The sequence below is a fragment of the Macrotis lagotis genome, chromosome X (genome assembly GCF_037893015.1).
Source record: "Macrotis lagotis isolate mMagLag1 chromosome X, bilby.v1.9.chrom.fasta, whole genome shotgun sequence".
Classification (NCBI taxonomy): Eukaryota; Metazoa; Chordata; class Mammalia; order Peramelemorphia; family Peramelidae; genus Macrotis; species Macrotis lagotis.
This window is the reverse complement of record NC_133666.1, coordinates 17,874,720-17,894,943: the sequence shown is the minus strand read 5'-3', so window position 1 is coordinate 17,894,943 and position 20,224 is coordinate 17,874,720. Positions and strand designations below refer to the sequence as shown.

At 37.8% G+C, this 20,224-nt stretch overlaps 1 protein-coding gene across 3 annotated transcripts in view; it reads left to right on the top strand.

The window, feature by feature from the left end:
• Positions 1-19,195, top strand: part of CUL4B (cullin 4B) — a 50,176-nt gene extending 30,981 nt beyond the window's left edge. For all 3 annotated transcript variants that reach the window (XM_074207185.1, XM_074207186.1, XM_074207184.1), the window contains exons 13-21: positions 4,703-4,807; positions 6,719-6,829; positions 7,515-7,600; positions 8,745-8,852; positions 9,451-9,564; positions 10,395-10,500; positions 15,255-15,427; positions 16,702-16,854; positions 18,780-19,195. In XM_074207185.1, the coding sequence (XP_074063286.1) occupies positions 4,703-4,807; positions 6,719-6,829; positions 7,515-7,600; positions 8,745-8,852; positions 9,451-9,564; positions 10,395-10,500; positions 15,255-15,427; positions 16,702-16,854; positions 18,780-18,875 (1,052 nt within the window). In that variant the 3' untranslated portion in view covers positions 18,876-19,195. The remainder of the gene's footprint in view (positions 1-4,702; positions 4,808-6,718; positions 6,830-7,514; positions 7,601-8,744; positions 8,853-9,450; positions 9,565-10,394; positions 10,501-15,254; positions 15,428-16,701; positions 16,855-18,779) is intronic.
• The last annotated feature ends 1,029 nt before the right edge of the window (positions 19,196-20,224 follow it).

Sequence of the window (20,224 nt, the reverse complement as noted above, 5' to 3'; positions counted from 1 at the left end):
CAAAGAGACAAACAGCTCTGTACACTTCAGGAGGCCATGAGAGCAAGGGCTTTGGCAGTGTTCATAACTCCCTATTTGTCCAGCATTATCAAGGACTAAGGTGTTGCACCAAAGTGAATTATCTTGGAAACTATAGTGTTAACCGGGCACATTGTTAACACATCAGAACAATTGACCAAAATCCATTACCTATATCCCTGTCATCTTAATCATGATAAATTGAACTAAATTGGGGTTGTCATGGAAATTTGAGAGCTGATAAGTGCACACTTAGATGAAGCTCATCCTGTCTTAGATTTGCCCAGTGCTGTAGTTTTTAAAGAGCTTGTGCATGCGTCATTTGACTTTCAAAGCTATGGGAAAGAGACTGGCAAGAGAATTGTGATTATCTCACTCTACCCTGAAGGTTATGTGTTTAATAAGGGTCAGACAAAGCTAAAACTAGAACCCGCTTTTCACACTAAATTTTCCATTGCACTATTCCTTTTTATTTTGATTAACAGTTATTGTGCTCAAAGATGAAGTGGGAATATCCATGTAAAATAAAAGTAAGGAAAGTATATGGAAATCTTGATTGTCTGTGAGAGACATAGGGGAGGAGTATATGAAATAGTAACATGGAGCACTCTAAATGAAAAGAATATGTGGGTATAATTATGAAAAATATATGTGAGGGTATATACACATACAGAATGGATAGAGAAAGGGGAAAAATCAAAAATAAATGGCATAAAATGGATACATTTGTGGATTGAGAGATAAGACATGGGGATTTCTGTTTTTATCCATACATACCTATAGGCACAGTTTTCACATATATATATATATATATATATATATATATATATATATATATATTTGTGTGTGTGTGTGTGAGTGTGTGTGTACATATATATGTATGTATATACACTTATGTAATATGTACATTTGTTAGATATTATCTTTCTTTTTCATACATGTTCATTCATACATATTTGAAAACTGTGTAGCTTTATATCTCTCAGGTCATAGATGTTTTTGCCACTAATTCTGGTTCTCCCCATTTGTGTATGTTTATATATGCTGTTTCTCAGTGAATCATTCCTATATACACACACCCATCTTCCTATTTTACACATATTCAATGAGCGGCAGCACAGCAGAGTGGTTACAGAGCCTGCCTTGGAGTCCTACCCCCAATTTTCAGTGAAGGTGCCAATTTCACCTTGTTAGAGAGAGTTTGTTCCACTGTATTTATGATATCACGGCTCTGAACCCTACATTTTTATAGCTGGATCTATTTCATATATGTAGTTAGGCCTTTTTTTTAAATCTATATCCCTGTTTCTCTTCTAAAATCATTCATATCTACATTTGTTATGTGTGCATTCGTGTAAATGCAGTAAGCATGCCCAGACATATGTATCCCTTAGTGTACACATTTTACACATATCTGTTCATATAGATAGATTTCCCAATTCATCACAGATGTTTTCTGTTTGTAAATATTTAGATGCATATAATAAGCTGTTTCCATGTGTTTCTCAGGTACACACACACACTCAATATACATCCAACTATGTTTTACATAGAGTTTGATTCCTATGGGTTTCATCTATCTATACCTTTATACACAAATGCCTCCCCTTCTTTCTCACAAATGTCTCCCTCTTTAGACACATACATCTCATATATGTTTCATATGTATACAAAGATGTCTTTTTGTACATTCATATGCATTCCTCATGTGTGTATATCAATACTCCATTTCACTCAAATGGATTTCACTTTGTGTGTGTATCTATTCATTTATGAGTTTCATATAAATGTAGATTTCTAGATGTTTAGTCATTTTTATGTATTTCATGTAAGTATGTGAATGCTGACATTTTCATCATCATTCATTTCCCTGCATTACTCTTATGAATCTGTCTCCATGAGTACGTTGCATCTATGAAGAGCTACCTTAGATTTTGTATGCATATATAACATGAGAGAAATATATATATATATAATTATATCTCTTCTATATTCATGTTTTTTCTATCCAGCTTATTAATATTCTAGATATCTATGTAAATGTCCATTAATTTTTATACATCTTCTATGTACATGTTTGTCTCATTCATTTATACACATTTCATAAATCTGTGTACATGTAATATCTCCATTCCATATCGTTTCATATCGAAAAAGAAGGGGAAAGGGATTTACACATTTCGGTTGGATGAATTTCATATATATGTGTTTGTCTGTTCACCCACATTTCATATAGAAAGATTCAGATTGTATATCTCTGTTCATGTTTCATATATGTGTAATTCTGTAGCTCTCCATGCATGTTTGATATTGATGTGCTGAAGTATATTCATACATGTGCATAGTTTTTCATTCATGTGTATTGTTTGTATCTATTGATTTGTACATATAGATGTCTATATCTCTAGTCGTTTCCTATTTATTCATATATGTGAATTATGCACCTATTCATTTAAACAGATTTTGCCTATAATATCTAGATATAATAATCTCATGTCTATAGATCTACATTCTTAATACTTATTAAATCATTTTAGATTTTGATTTTTATATGTAGACATCTGTTTTGCTGTCACTCATACATTTCACGTGTGTGTGTGTGTGTGTGTGTGTGTGTGTGTGTGTGTATGGACACAGATGTCCTTGTATCTTTAGTTTGTTTTGTCTGAGTTTTAGTCCAGACTTGATTTTTCATTAGTTTCAGGAATTCCTGGTGTAGAAACTCTGATGGTGCAGATCAGCAAATCATCTCTAATCAATAGTGAGGCAGTGAGAGGTTAAGTGACTTACCCAGGACCACACATCCCAGATGAGGCTTGACCCTAGCTGCACCTGGCTCTAAGGCTAGCCTCTAGCTGCGGAATTACACTTTTCTCTAATTGTATCTGTATGTCTCTTATTGTATGTATACAACAATGAATAGAACAATGTTGATGTAGGACCATTTGTTCCCATGCCAAATTGCCCCAGATTTCATGTTTCTGTCCTCTCTATTACTAAACTGTTGTTTGTTTCTGCTGTGAGCAGTGTGCCTCTGCTCTCCCTGAGCTGTGCAAAGTACTTCCTGCCCCTGTTTCTGGTGTTCTGCTCTCATCTGTTGAAGACTAATCACAATCCATGACTAGGCATGTTAGAATTATGAATAAAATAAGAGGAAGTAAGCCTGAGTGTTAGCCAAGGAGTTCTTATGATTGCAAATGCTGTGATATTCTTTTGAATCCTCAGAACATTTTGTTGCTTCCTATTTCTTAGCAGAGGGCAGCTAGGTGGCACTGCAGTGGATAGAGCCCCAGGCCTGGAATCAGACTCATCTTTCTGAGTTCAAATCTGGCCTCAGACACTTACTAGCTTTGTGACCTAAAGCAAGTCACTCCACCCTGTCTGCCTCATTTTTCTCATCTGTAAAATAAATATAATAACACCTTCTAAGGTCATTGTGAGGATCAAATGAGATAATGTTTGCAAAGCATCTGGCACAGTGGCTGGTACACACTGGGCACTTACTAGATGCCCACTTCCTCCCTTCCCCCCTTCTCCCCAACACCTCTTCAGGAAAAGTGTGCTGGGATGAGTCAGGTGGCTAAATATTGCGCATTGCATTTGGCCTTCAGTCTGTTAGCTTCATTTATTTTGCTATTGTCACTACCTATATTTTCCTGAGTCTGCTTTCTTTGATCTACATCAGTTTATGCAGCTTACCTTTTTTTCCTCAGACTTCCTTATGAGTGTCATTTCTTTGGCATAATAATGTTCCATTGTATTCATACATATATCATAATTTATTTAGTCCTTCCCATGTACTTTGTCTCCATTTTTTTTTTGCTACTACTATTTGTAAATATCCTTTGTTAAAACGTTCTAAACAATTAAATTTTTTTGAAAGTTTTGGTTTCTGAGGGTTGCTGAAAATTTCTAGTACATTTCTCCAGTGTCATATAAGCAAGGCATCCCTATAACATTTGATTTCATCCAGAGCTTACCTTTTCTGATTAACATTAGGTGAAAAATACCCCCACTGCTTCAGACTTCCTCTATAGCCTCAACCAACTGTCTACATTTTATTCCTGAAAAACCAATATTTTTGTCTGTAAGAACCAACTTTTTTCTTTATTCCTTTCTACTTGGCAGCAGGATTGGAGCAACATTACCTACATAATACATACAAAGAAACGCAATAGACACATACTCACATTTTTGGGGTATAAGCACACATATAAACCTTTCTAAAACCTGGTGTTTTCCCACTCAGTTCTTGTCTCCCATGTTACAAATTTAGACATCTTAAAACCTCTGTGTGTGTCACTGTTATAGGAGAACCGAAGCTTTCTTTTGAAAAGTTAGATGAAGATCTCCTAATGCCTTAGGAAGACAGTATATCTTGAGTAAAGTTTAGTATTTGTTTTCTTTGATGCTGGTGGAAGATGTGAGCAGTGGGGTCGACCAGCATTTTGGTTTTGGTTTATTGTGTACCATCCTGAGGATGTAACTAGAAATTAGTCATCCAATTGTTATTAGGCACATTGTAGTTTTCTTTAAAAATTTAAATGGATATGAATGTTTCTGAAGGCTTTTTTGCAAACTCTACATGTGCCTTGCCCCCTATAGGGGTAAAAAGAACTGGGGTGAGCATACTTGATAGAATATCCACCCACTAAGCATCATGAATTTTCCTCTTGTTTTTTAGCAAAGTATGTGGATTCAAAGCTCCGTGCAGGTAACAAAGAAGCTACAGATGAAGAACTTGAGAAAATGTTAGACAAGATCATGATTATATTTCGTTTCATTTATGGTGAGTGATTCTGAACTGTGAAAACTTTTTCCCTTTGCTTAAAACAGGTATTCAACAGAAAAACTATAAGCATTCTGATGGGAGTATGGACTTGAGGAGACAAAAGTCAGGATCATATTCCTATATTAAAATACATTAGACTGACTTAGCCTCATCACAGAACTGTCTTGTGCTTTGATTCTGACCATCTCACAAGGATTGTTGGTTACAAGTCATTTAAATAAAGGAGGACAATCTTGCTCAGTATTCAATAGGCAATGTTTCTTTGGAGATTTGACAATTCTTTTCATTTAGATCCTAATATTAATGAACTTTATGAGTGGCTGGCACAGTTTAGCTATTGTATTAGCCTAAACACAGACCTCACTCCTCTAAATCTGGTTTATATAAAACTTGAGTGTGGCCTATGATTGAAATTCTTTTTTTAGTGTATGTCATATTTTTTTTTCTTTTCACATCAATCTTTTAAGAGTAAGGCCTATGTTCAGACCAACGTCACATGTATAGTGGAGTAACTAGACCTTTAGATATATAGGATTTAGCGTAAGAAAGGATCTTAGTTTAAAAGGGAATGCAGTAAGTTGGGAAACAATTTTTACAACTAGTGTTTATGATAAAGGACTCATTTCCAAAATATATAGAGAATTGAGTTAAATTTATAAGAAGACAAGTCATTCCCCATTTGATAAATGGTCAAAGGATATGGACAGTTCTCAGATAAGAAGAAAATAAAATTATCTATAGTCATATAAAAAATGCTCTAAATCGTTGATTAGAGAAATGCAAATTAAAACAATTCTGATGTACTACCTTACACTATCAGATTGAGCAATATAACAAAGAAGGATATGATCAATGTTGGAGGGGATATGGAATAATGAGACACTAATGTGTTGTTGGTGGAGTTGTAAACTGATCCACAGTTGTGATCTGGAGAGCAATTTGGAACTATGTCCAAAAGGGCAATATAACTGTACATACTCTTTGATCCAGCATTATCACTACTAGGTCTGAATCCCAAAGAGATCTCAAGAAAGGGTAAAAAATCCATATGTACAAAAATATTATAACAGTTCTTTTCATAGTGGCGAAGAATTGAAAATTGAGGGAATGCCCATCAATTTAGGAATAGCTGAACAAATTGTGGTATATGAATGATAAGAAATCATGAGAGGTGGGACTTCAAAAAAGTCTAGAAAGACTTGAATGAGCTGACACTGAGTGAAGTGAACAGTACCAGAAGAACATTGTACAATTTAACAGCAACATTGTGTGATGATCAAATATAAAGTATTTGCTCATCTCAGCAGTACAGCAACCAAAGACAATTCTAAAGGACTTTAATAGAAAATACTATCCACATCCAGAGAGGGAACTATGCAGTCTGAAGGCAGACCAAAAGCTTACTATTTCCAATTTTTAAAATGTGTTCTGTGTTTTATGGGTCTTTTCCCTCTCGTGGTTTCTTTTTTTTTCCTTTTGGTTTTGATTCTTCTTTCACTACTGATTAATATGGAAATATGTTTAACATAATTATACATGTATAACTTGTATTAGACTGTTGAAAATTATCTTTGCATGTAGTTGGAAAAATAAGTAATTTAAAAAACAAAACAAAATCTACACGCAGGGGAAAAAACGATCTTAGAATTCATCCTGTCCCCCTTCCTCCTTTTAAAGAAGAGAAATTAAGCTTCAGTCCAGCAAGGGGGCTGACCCAAAGTCACACGTGAAGTAAATAGAAGAACTAAGATTTGAACTCTGCTGCTAGACTTGAAATCCATTGTTTTTCTTGTCCTATCAGAATAACTTTTGAATAATATTGTGATTCATTGTGGTCATGATGTTATTAGTGAAAATTTTATTAGATTTTCTCATTGTAAGTTCTTGTTTTGTTTTTAAATGTTACAGGGAAAGATGTCTTTGAAGCTTTTTATAAGAAGGATTTAGCCAAAAGACTGTTGGTTGGAAAAAGTGCATCAGTAGATGCTGAGAAGTCAATGCTTTCCAAACTCAAACATGGTATAGTTCTCCCTCTTTTGACATTCTTCCTCTTAATTGCATGGGATTCCAGGAAAAATTCCAGTCAACCTTTCTGTAATTACAGTTTTGCTCTTTTCTGTAAATTATCCAGTTTTTCCTGTCCTATCTTATTTGAATTTCTTTTTTTAAAATGTTTTTTATTTATTATTTAAGGCAATGGGGTTAAGCGACTTGCCCAAGGTCACACAGCTAGGCAATTGTCAAGTGTCTGAGCCCGGATTTGAACTCAGGTACTCCTGACTCCAGGACCAGTGCTCTATCCACTATGCCACTTAGCTGCTCCTTATTTTAATTTCTTAAGCAATTTGTATTAATGAAAAATGAAATGGATCAAACAAGGCTTATGGCATTTCATGCTAGTCTTCAGACAAGTATCTCCTTATATTTAAGGCAGGACAGGAGGCATGGGTATTGTTTTTGTATGTTAGATTGTTTGAAGCGGTCCTACTTTATTTGATTGTTCAAACATGGGATAAGGTCACTTTGGGATTGAGAATTTGGACTTTTCATTAGTGGCTATGGGTATTGGGTTCAAGTTTATTTTTCTTTTAACTTTAAGAACACATCATGGATATTTTACATTGGCGTATCTTCTGGGCTAGAAATTCTTCATTCTTAAAAACTCTTATCATATGTTCTGCATAGTATAATGTTTCTCCCTTAGAATGTGGAGCTGCATTCACCAGCAAACTGGAAGGAATGTTCAAAGACATGGAGCTATCAAAAGACATCATGGTCCAGTTCAAACAGGTAGCTTACACTGGCCCCACAGCTTAACTGCATCCTCTTCATTCTGTGTTTGATTCATGGTGGGGATCAGGAGAAGAAAACACACGAGTCCAGGAAGCATTTCAGACTTATTCTGCTATAATCACAAAAAATGAGGGAAAGATGCTTGGCATGCTAGGACAACTTTTAGGGTCATGGCAAATCAATCAGTGTTAAGGGAGATTAGACTAAAAGGCCTTGCTGAAGATCTGTGAGGAGTGGGAGAGAAGAAGCTGAAAATGAGAATAGTTGCAAGACAATTTTAATTGGTTCTGTTGATGCTGCATTTGAAGTTTATAATAATATAATAATAATAACAAGAAACATAAAAGTGTATCATAGGATGGCACTTGTTTGTTAAATTGAAATGACTCCAAGGAAAGCCATGATTTGATGAACACTCTTTTGATGCTGTGCTTCTTAATTGCATGGAATTCCAAGAAAAATTCCAGTCACCCTTTCTGTAATTTCAGTTTTGCACCTTTCTGTAAATTGTCCGGTTTTTTCTGTCCTTTCTTATTTTAATTTCTTAAGCAAGTTGGATTATTGAAAAAGTGAAATGGAATGAACATGGCTTAAGTAAGGCATTCCGTGCCAATCTAAGCCAAGCATTTTCTTGTATTTAAGGCAGGACAGGAGGCATGGATATTATTTTTGTATGTTAGATTGTTTGAAACTGTCCTACTTTTTTTGATTGTCCAATTAGATAAAGCATCAAATGAAGTTTTGTCACAGTGGGTGCTATTTCTCTGGCATCCGTTACACGTCTTGTTCATTTGAACTCTGTGAATAGGAAACCGTCTTTATGATTATATGATAATTGCATATGATTGAGGTGAAGAGTGGTAGTTACTTTTTCTAAAGGATCATAATGGAATTTCTTTGGGGGGGGTGGGGAAGTAATTGGGGTTAAGTGTCTTGCCCGGGATCAAACAGCTCATAAGTGTCTGAGACTAGATTTGAATGAGAATCTTTCTGACTCCAGGTCTGCTGCTCTATCCCCTGCAGGACCACCTGACTGCCCCTTGTGATTTCTTAAATGCACTACTATTGTAATATAAATATGCTTTAAGAAAGGATTTGTACATTTTTTTCCTCATGAGATTTCATTGTGTTGATCTCACAGTATATGCAAAACCAGAATTTTCCTGGAAGCATTGAACTAACCGTGAATATCTTGACAATGGGTTATTGGCCAACTTATGTGCCTATGGAGGTTCACTTACCAGCTGAGGTAAGTCATTAGATAGAACTTAATTGTTAGAGAGAGTAGCTCAGAATACATAGAATTTGGAGCTAGAAAGAGCCTTGGGAGTAGCTTAATCCAATCAGTCCATTCCTTTCATTTTATAGTAGAAGAAATTGAGGCCTAGAAAAGTTGCAAACCCAATTGTTTTTAAAAAGATTTATATATATATAGCTATAAGATTTCTTGTTTTTCATTAGAGGAAAACCAAATACACCTAATACAAGCTATGTACCCTTTTACCTTTATGTTAATTGTCTTTTTGCTTATTTCATTTCTTTGGAGCATGGCTAATGAGATCAGTTGTGGGTCTAGTCACTTTTAGGATCCATTCCTTACTCACAGATTGTTCCCTTCTCTAGCTGCACACCCATTTCCAAGCAGCTAGTTCACAAAGGTGTAGAGGTAGGTGGATTGGATAGTTTCTGTCACCATTGCTTAGAAAACACCTCAAAATTCATGTCTTTCCAGTGGTAGACACACATACAATATAACTTTCAGTTATATATTTTAAAGAATGGTAAATGTATATTAAGGCAGGCCTTAATTAAAGATTTTTTTGTTTTTTTGTTTTTCATTGCTTTAGATGGTAAGACTTCAGGAGATTTTCAAGACTTTTTACTTGGGTAAACACAGTGGGAGGAAGCTGCAGTGGCAATCAACTTTAGGACATTGTGTACTAAAAGCAGACTTTAAAGAGGCAAGTGCATGTTCCCAAAGTTTGTTTTGAATCTTTCTCATGTCTACTTTTATCATTCTATTTGTCATGAGCATTATATTAAAAAAAAAAGCCAACCCTTTCTTTTTTGTTCATTTGTCTGAAATGGCTCCATGGTATGATGATGTCTTTCTACCCTAGCCTTGACACAAGATTTTGCTCTTTTGGGGACTCTCTGTTGAAAGTCATCTGTAATAACTTTCTGTAGAAACAAAAACATTGACTCCGCTAATTGGGGCAGAATCCACATGGTAGGATGTGGGAGAATTATGGGGGTGGAACAGAATCCACAAAACTATTTCATAGTAAGGGAGCTTTTTTCTTTGCTGTTTTGTGCTCAGTAGACTAGAAAGCAAGAGAAACAGCCCCTTTGCATTTATTTTATTTTGAATTATGAAGCTAGAAGGGATCTTAAATGAGATCCTTTCTCCCTACACGTTCCATGTTACCACTTTTGTTTTCCTAGATGAACCTGATCTGAGTCTCCCACCAAAATCAGGCAGTGAAAAAGTTTATAAGAAATTGACAGTTTTGTTTATTCTTAAAAGTGAATGAATTTATAGGAAATTTTGTCTTGTTCTGGACCAATTTCATCTGTGTCGCAAATTCCTACACTGGTGTAGATTAGCAACTGTCTGTAACTACAGTTTTTCCAAGAATTGTTGCCTAGAGTGCTAGAAAGTTAAAAGATTTGGCCCAAGGTCCCCTAACCAGTATATGCCATAGGCAGAACTTGAATCCAGGTCCCCCTCTATTCACTAGACCACGCTGCCTCTCATAGTAATATTTTATCAACTGTCTTTATCCAACAGGGAAAAAAGGAACTCCAGGTATCTCTTTTCCAAACTCTGGTGCTGCTAATGTTTAATGAAGGTGAAGAATTCAGTTTAGAAGACATTAAGCAAGCCACAGGAATAGGTTTGTACTGAATTCCTCAACCATCATGTTAATGCTCAGCACTGTATTGTAGGACCTGGTTGCCCCCAAGAGTTTCTGAGACAGAACAAATGAAGATACACACACACACACACACACACATATATAGTGATTTTTAGAACAGTTACACATTACACTGCCTCTGAGTCCTTCAATGGATTTGTGATCTCACCAGTGATACTCATACCACAGTTTTGATAACCTAGCCAGCCTTTCTCATATTCATATCTTTTGTTCATTCATAAGTCCTTCATGGAGAAACAAATCAAAGCTTTCCACACCTCCCTCTTGATTGTTGAGTGTGTGGTAGCTCCCAGTGCCACCATCAGATAATTTGATATCTTTCCCCTTTTTGTGCTGGCCTGGCTCCACCTCCTTTTCCTCTCATCCACATCCTTAAATGATGTGTTTTAAGATCACTAGTCACACCCATCATTTTGAGATGAGGAAGTTGCAGGCTAGTATTTTCGCTCCACATTGCCCTTTGGAGTTCCAATCTATGGTGTTCCCTGATTTGCAGAAGTCATATAACATGAAATGGGGGTTTGTTTAGTATTGTACAGATGGACTTTTGTGGTAGAAAGCAGCCTGTGATCATGAAAAGTGTTCTGCATTGTCTCAAATGGCATCCTGCCTGCTCTTCTCATTCTAATCAGTTCTGGGTCCCATCCAAATGCATGTTATTTTTATTGGGTTTTTTTCACACTGTATGGGGAAAAAGTGAGTGGACATGGCTAGTGAGTAGGTTTTCTGGGTTTGAGTTAGCAAAGACCTCTGCAAATAACATGTGGAAACCCTTACATTCAAATCCATTTGGACTTTGTACAAGTCATCTCCTTGGACGGTGTTGAGAACACCTTTGATAAATGTGTCTCCCTATTTATGCCTCTCAGTGTCAATTACTAGGGGATTCTTTTTTCTGCAATGGGTTTAAAGTGACTTGTCCAAGGTCACAAAGCTAGCAACTATCAAGTGTCTGAGACCAGTCCTCTAGCCACTTAACTAGGGAATTCTTGAACAACATTATCTCAGTGGTTGTATCTGTCAAGAAATTTAGTATGATCTTAATATATTGGATGGGAGACTTGAAGGACACATAACAAAATGGGATCTTACTTTCTTTATACCTTAATTAAGTCTGTGACCCTGAAGACATTTTCTATAGAGAATTGTCTGTGAAGCAGGTTTGTTCCCTTTTACCTTGTTTCCCTTAAAGATGAAAAGTATTATAGAATTGGAAAAGTAAGCATGTGGGTCACTAGTAGCTGATTTTTTTTCTCCATTCCCTTTGCTGGAGGTGATGATACACTTTCCCATTCCTTTGGAAGCAAGAGGGTAAAACTTTGATCTCTAAGTGCCTTTTGAATTTTTGTCATCTCCAGCTTGGATTTCTTTTTTTTTTGGGGGGGGTTGTTTTTGCAAGGCAGTGGGCTTAAGTAACTTGCCCAAGATCATACAGCTAAGTAATTATTAAATGTCTGAGGCCAATTTGAACTCCCCTTCTCCTGACTCCAGGACCAGTGCTCTTATCCACTGTGTCACCTAGCTATACCAAGCTTGGATTTCTTTACATATTTGGTTAGTTCTAGCTGCTCTTCTCAGCTTAATTTTGTTGTGTGTCATTTCTGCTTTCTCACAAAACCAATCAAGTGCTGAAGTGTTAGAGAATTCAAATGTCCTTTCACTGTTATCAGAGATGAAAATAAATCATTATAGAAACACTGATCAATCTGTCCCATTTTGGTTCTATTTGTTTTGTTCCTTTTACTTTGACTCATGAATGTTCTTGAGCTGCTCTGGTTTAGTTGGGTCTTAGGGTGGTAAACTGCTTCTTCTTGCAGGTACAAAGGAACTATTTATAGTTTTCAATTATTCTCTATCATGTTTTGCAGAGGAGCTTTAACTTTCCAGTGTTTGTTGACTGGGTCACTTTGGGACTATTGGCCTCCTCTTTTAAAGTCAACTTAAAAAGCTTGTATTGGAACTGTTGTAATGGCACATATTTTCTTCTCATCTTTATCTTTCTAATGCAGCATTGATACATCTTGTTTTGACACAACAGACACCTCCCAATGAGCACCTCAATCACACCATTCCCCCTCCTCCAAGTTTATTCCCTGCAAACATGTAAGGAAAACCACCTAATTAGTGTGGCTGTGACTCATAGTCCATGGCATTTTTATCATTCCTCACCTTAACAGAAAGAAATGCACTGTAATATGGATCAGATCGTACCTGCATTCTCTTCTTCTTTTTGTCTCCTGTTAATATCCTGCAGAGACGGGATTATATCAGTAGAAGCAGTTTGTTCACTTGACTTGGCACTTCTCCATCCTCTCACAAGTTTGGTCTAAACAAAGTGTGGACTCCATTTGTATTGCAGTAGTTTGGGTGCTCCTTTCTTTGCTCTTCATCACTCCACTCATTTACATTTGCACATGATTCTTAGATTTCTTTGTCATTGCTTACAACCTAGACTGTGGTTTGTTCCTCATTTGTTAAACACATCTTTTCACTTTATCACAAGTAATACTTTTATTGACTATTTGATATCTGTTTTGAGTCATCTTATTTGGATATCATCTAAGCTGGTATCAATTTTGATCTTTGAAGCAAATGATCAGACTTGATTGTGCACAGAAGCTGAGTTGCACATTGGAAACCATGTATTCCCTAACAATTGAGATGCTTCATTTTATATTCTATTATTGAATGATCTTGTAATGTTCTTGGTAGAATCTCCCTGCTTTTTCATCCACTGTATCAGATGTTGTGTGTAAGATGCACCTACCTTCAAGGTACTGCAAGGCCAAATGACTCAGATCTAATCCTGGCGTGCTCCTTGGCCAGTTACAGATTTGACCTGAGTATTTGCTCTTGGAAGTCACAAATCAAGGCAGGGAGTCTCTGTCCAAGAGTTGGTTGGGGCAACTTTATGTCTCGACTTAGCTAACTATAGTTGAACAACAATTGCGTTGAGTAAGTAGAGAGGCAAGGGAAGGGTTTGACTTGCTCTGGCAGCTAACACTTGCAAACTAAAAAGATGGCAGATCAGTTTTACTGCGAAAAAGAGAACAGGTGGAGACACTAGCTAGTAAGATAATGTTTTTAGGCCTAAGGTGATGAGGGTCTGTACTGGCAGATACAATTGCAGATGTTGTAGAAGTAATGAAGGAAGAAAACTCAGTGCTTATTGACAGACTGAAATAATAAGATAAAGGTTAAGGTCCTTGGAACAGAAGGCTGGATGCCAGAACCTGACAGTACTAGCTAGGCAAGATTCCGTTCAATTGGGCACATCCAGAAACAATTAGGACCAATCTCTATTCTTCTAGGCAGCAGCAAAGGACCAGGAGAAGGAGAGATATATGGAAGATGGGGAAGGACTGACTGAAGGGCTAGATTGTCAGAGGAGGGGAGAGAGGGGGGATGGCTTTGGGGGTTTAGTGGAAAGACCACCTGAGAGGGAGGCTTGAAAGGCTTGAGAAGTAGCCTTTTTCAATGAGGGAAAAATAGAAAGATTACTTTGCATCAATTAAGACCAGCTGAGAACAGAAAAGGTAAATTTGTGGTGGATCTGCCATTTCTTCTTTTTTTTTTTTTATTTTTTGCAAGGCAAACGGGGTTAGGTGGCTTGCCCAAGGCCACACAGTTTGGTAATTATTAAATGTCTGAGACCGGATTTGGGCCCTGGTACTCCTGACTCCAGGGCCGGTGCTTTATCCACTATGCCAACTAGCCACCCCTCTGCCATTTCGTCTTATGGAACTTAGCAGCTTTTGAGTAAGAACTAAGAAGGCAGAGGTGGTAGAGATAAGCCAGGTTGGATTTTGGCAAGATGTGATCAGTAGGAAGCTAGGGAGATGAGATCCAAAGTTTGAAGGCAGCGCCTAGTTAAATGGGTTGACCATGAGATGTAGACTGGAAAGGGAGAAGTAGAATGTCTGACCATCACAGGAAGGAGGCAGAAACCAAGTTTCAGAGAAATGAGTCAGAGGCAAGAGATGGCAAGTTGGCACGTAGTGAACAGATGATTTTTCTCTGAAGTTAGGCTGTGAATTGTTGATTTGACAGTCATTTACACTGAGCTATTCACTGAAGCCACAAGAACTGGAGGAAGACTAAGAATAGGTCCTCCATTGGCTATGCCCAAAGAGTACATCATTTGATAACATCCAAGAGCAATCCAGTAATAACCATAATTCATTTCTATAGTGTTTTAAGGTTTAGAAACTGCTTTCCTTGCAACAACCCTGGGAGGTAAGTAGTGAGAGTATTCTCATCACTCTTGAACAGCTTAGCCAGGTTTAAGTAATATGCCCTTGGTCCAACAGCTAGTCAGTGTCAAGAGCCAGAATTTAAATTGACCTCTTTCTTGATTCTATATTCAGGGTTCTTTGCTCCAGTGGAGGGGTGGGGATTGGAGCCAGGTCCCAAATTAAATGTGTTTCCCCTTGTTTGATTGGGGATGTGGGAGAGCTCTAGGTGTGGCATGTTTCATCTGCTAGCTAGTGCCAATGTCTGGGGTGGTTTGGTTTAACTTTTTTTGCTGCATTTTGTTTTTGCCTTTCTTGCAAGGGAGACCTGGGAGTTGGGTTGAAGGGTAGTTGAGGTGGTGGAACAGAAAGGTCTTAGGAAGCATCTCCCCACCTCTAGTCTCCTTTTTAAAAATTTCCCATCCTCGTTTACGTCTGTGAGCAAAGGACCTACATCCTAAACCATTGTTTCTTCTTCAGAGGATGGAGAATTAAGGCGGACGCTCCAGTCATTAGCCTGTGGCAAAGCCAGAGTTCTGGCTAAAAATCCAAAGGGCAAAGATGTGGAGGATGGCGATAAATTTATTTGCAACGATGACTTCAGACACAAGCTCTTCAGGATAAAAATCAATCAAATCCAGATGAAAGAAACGGTATTCCCTTTTTTCTGTTTTGTGATGCCTCTTGCCTGTTCTTGATGCTTTTAAAATTACTCCTCTGTCCCACTACTCTTTTACTGAGATCATATTTTTATCTGTAAGAGTGAGTAATACTTTGAGGAAAAATCTACCAAGATAGATGACCCTCAGTTGTGATCATCTTTGTGTACAAAGTCATGATCGTAGCATCAATTTTCAACTCCCAGAGCCTTTTGGTGTAGAATGCCAATTTTCTAATTAAATTGATGTCTTTGGGATTAGGAAAGTATTGTCTCCAAAAGGGTGCCTTCTGCTATGGATGTTGGGATATATGACACATCTGGGAAATATTGTTTTCATTTTATCCTTTCTGGAGCTCTCAGAAACCTTGTATTCTTCAGCCCAGGGTTTTCTCTGTAAACTATCTAACCTAAGTACTAACAACTGGTCTTTCTGACTGGAATAAATACAGTGAGTTTGTGCATGGATATTCGTGACACAAAGATTAGAGGGACAATACATATATACAGAGAACTCCATTAACTTCACCCAATGTGGGGGAGGGTAGGACCCAACCCTTAAGTCACTGTCATCTCACAGATAAGTACTGTTGTCAGTAAAAATTTATGGGTGTGTTAACACTGGACAAAACTTCTCTGGGAATGAGGGCTAATCATGCCATCATTTGGTGAGGGGGGCAGAACTTGAAATAGAGCAGAGACTTTTTTTCTCTCTGGTTCAATTTGATGAGATGATTGGCCTGCTATGCTCTGTGGACTCCCCAAGATTCTCGTGTTGGAGTACACCACTGGACCATTTGGGTGACCATCTCTAGGCCTTCTATTCTGCCTTGACAACAAAGTGGGGATGGGGAGGGACTAAATTTTGATTGATCTTTAGGTACCCTTCCCATTCTCACCCTATGCCCTTTGGCAAGGTTTATAAAGTTTATAAAGTTCTTTCCTTATTGCAACCTTGTGAGCTTTAGCTTGTGGAAGTACTTTTTTTTTATTCCCCTCTCACTTTATAGTTGAAGCCCAGTGCTCTTGAAAGCATCAGTGTTAAACCTACAGCCAGTGGGGAAATGGGACTTGACTCCAAACCAGGGCTCATTGTGCTAGACAGACAAGGCCTACCTTTTGCTTTATAAAGGTTCCTTGAAGTCCTCGATGATTTAAAAAAAGATCATGCCATGTCTGCCAAATGTGAAATTTTTATAGATGGCCCAGGAATACTTGAGTTCTGATAGTAATCCTTCAATCCTCTTTTATTTAACATGACTCCCACAGGTAGAAGAACAAGCAAGCACTACAGAGAGGGTTTTTCAGGATCGACAGTATCAAATTGATGCTGCAATTGTGAGAATCATGAAGATGAGAAAGGCCCTTGGCCACAATCTGCTGGTTTCTGAAGTGTACAACCAGCTAAAGTTTCCAGTTAAGGTGAGTGATCAAACATCTCCCTCTGTTTGCAGAAAATGCTTCTAGTTTAAAATGGGGTGAAGGGATGGTCATTACTTGCTATGTAGCTTACAAGTGATCAGTTTGAATTTTGACTTTTTCTCTTTTGAAGGAAAAAAAAGGGTTTGGTTTCCCATTAATCCCTTAGATTGGTTTTTAGGTAGATTAGGTTTTAGGTTCAGATTTCAGAGAAAGTACAGTTTACAAAAAGCCCCAATAACTCAAGTCTATCTGTGAGATTTTGTAGGAAATTTTCAAGTTGGTTCTTCTCAAATCATTCCCTGTGTACTTTCATTATGTCACGTATAAATCCGTAATATAAACTCTTAACATCTGAATTGTAGTGAAGTCAGAATTGATGCTGTTGATAGGATGCCCTGGAACTAAACCCCTCCAGCTATGAAGTAACAAAAAAAAAAAAAAAAAAAAAACACCTACCAAGGAGCTAGCTACCATAGCCATCACTGTATAACATACCTTGAAATAGCTGGATATAATTCTGGTAAATTATAGGTCTAGCAGTTTTTCTGTTGTTCAATTTAGTTCAACAAAAATGAACGTAATGAGTATTTATTAAGCTTCTTTTATGTGTGTGGCATAAAAGCAAAACAGTTCTTGCCTTCAGGGGGCATCCTATTCTGAAATGTTCTAAATCAGTCGGTGATAGGCAACAGAAATGCTCATTTGCACAGGATATAGGACTCCTGAATTCTGATAGTTGCCTTGCTTTAAAAGAGAATGTCAGTGCAAAGAGATGAACTGATTCTTTACTAGGGGCAGGAAGTACAGAAGGATGGTTAATATGAAAAGGCTTTTTTACTTTGCCAAAGCAGTCTTTAGGTGGTCAGCTCCCTTCGTCAGATGTTTACAACACATCATTATTCTTTTTTTTTAAATTCAAGTTACAGATTTGGGCGGGGGGGGGGGGGTGAATATATGTAGCCCTTACCTAAAAGGAAATGCGATAATATTGTCCAGCTATTTGCAGAAAGTCAGTATCCTCACCTCCATGCAAATCATATGAATATATAGAAAAAACTCTTAGCTCTTATGCTGAAAACTGACAGCAAAGGGAATGGGCCACTTGAGAGTCAGTGAATTTGTTCCACCTCACTGGAGATCTTCAAGTAGAGGCTGGAGGACTCTTTCCAAAGATAAGGGTTGACTCGCCTCCCTCCCCCAGGTCCTTTCCAGCTCTGGCTTTCTATGATTCTTTAAGAATGCTGAAAGAAAGGGATTGAATAAGTTCTAATATCACCATTCTAACTTTCTATAGTTCTCTTTTGTTATTGAAATATTCCAGAGTACCTAGCTCTGAAGCGTCCCCTCTAAATAATATGAAGAATAGAAGGAACGGGGGCGGCTAGTTGGCGTAGTGGATAAAGCACCAGCCTTGGAGTCAGAAGTACCTGGGTTCAGATCCGGTCTCAGACTCAGACACTTAATAATTACCTAGCTGCGTGGCCTTGGGCAAGCCACTTAACCCCATTTGCCTTGCAAAAACCTAAAAAAAAAAAAAAAAAAAAAGAATAGAAGGAACAGAAAGTTCTGAACGATATAAGGACAGAGAAAGTACCTAATAGAGATCAAGGTACAGAAGTAATTACAGGTGAGGACACAGCCAGGTCCCTTCTATTTTTACTACTTATTTGAAACTACAGGAAGCAGACTATTGCAAATCTGCTACAGCATGGCAGTATCACCAAAGACAAGGTGATGGGGTTTTTTCCCCCTCCTATTTGATTTATTAAAGTCCCTATGGGGGCTATCCTTGGGGAGGGCCCAGGAGGGAACTCCTTGGTCCATAACTGGCCCACAACCTAAGCTTCTGAGGGGAAAGGGTTTGGGTGTGAGTCGAGCTCAGCCAAGGACTTCTTCCTCAAGCTTTCCTTTTCCTTCTTTTCCAGCCTGCTGATCTCAAGAAGAGAATAGAATCCTTAATCGACAGGGACTACATGGAAAGAGACAAAGAGAACCCAAATCAGTACAACTATATTGCCTAAAATGTTTGCCTTTGAGCACTTGTTATATCTTACACAGTTGCCAGTGGATAAACTAGCCTGTTGTACCAATTAATTGACTTCTTTTCTACTACCGTTGACCGAACGAGTGAAAGCCATTTCATGGAAAAGTGTAGTTAAATGGACTTTTTCAAGTGGTTGATATGTCCATATTAAGAGCACGGTTTACATTTAAGAAGAATGCTGTTGAACTCTTTGCATGTTTAGTTGATGGCAACAAATTCTTAACAATTTGGTCTTTCATGCTTCACTTGATTTGGGGTCTGTGAAGGGTCCCTGTGGTTGGTTGGGGGGGTGGGGTGGGGGGGGAGTGTGGATTCCTTTATGCACTATGACTAGGAGGCAGTATTCGAGTTGTTATACAGGAGGATTTACCCAGGATGCTTAAAGTGCATGCAAATGTGACATACCATACAGAATCCTGAATGGATTTATCAGATAGAAAAACTCACCTCTGTTTTGTGCTTTCCCTTGCAAAGAGAACTAAGTGGTCAAGTACATTGACATTTACTTAATAATGTTCTATTTCACTGAAAGGATGTTTTTTAAACAAATCTTACCCAGAAAAAATGTTTTAAAGTTTTTGGAATAGTTGCTCCTGAATACTGAGCAGGTAAAGCAAAAATCACACTGTTTTGTGAAAACAAGCCCCCATGAAGCTGCAAGTACCATTTGCCCCTCACCCAGCTGTGCTGACCCTCCTAGCACAGTGAAGACTTCTTTTCTGGGCTAAGGTTTCTAAAGCATCCCAAGATCTCTTTCCATTTGAAGGCGAACTTATTTTCTCCCATCCTTATTCTAATCTTTGAAAAGTCCTAGAACAGAAAATTCTTCAGAATCTGGGAATTTTCAAGAGGAGGACATGCTGGTCCCTCTCTGCCTCTCAAAATCACTTGCAATATAAAGAGTTGACACACAGCCACCACACAAATGCCACCTACTGTGCAAGACAATGTCCCAGGCTGGAGTGACTGACCACAGAGAAAAGTAGCGGGAAGATTGAGCTTTCTAAATTGGGAGGAGTCTGGAGAATAAAAAGGCTGCTGTTCTCCCACTTGTGCACATGTACATTGGTGAGATTTATGCTGTAGCCCAAAATGCATCAAGTCCATCTTGCAGAGCAAGCAGGAAATAAGTGGCCTTTAAAAAACCCAAACTAACATTTTTTAACATTGCACCCATGTCACCACCATTTTGAAGCCACAAGGAAGGAAAATTGTTAATCCTAACCTGCAACCAAGTAGCCTTTGCCTTTTCTATTGGCCAATTAAATTTCCTTAAGCCCTTCCTCTTTTTGTTTTTTTTTATTTTTTATTTTTTTCGATTTTTCA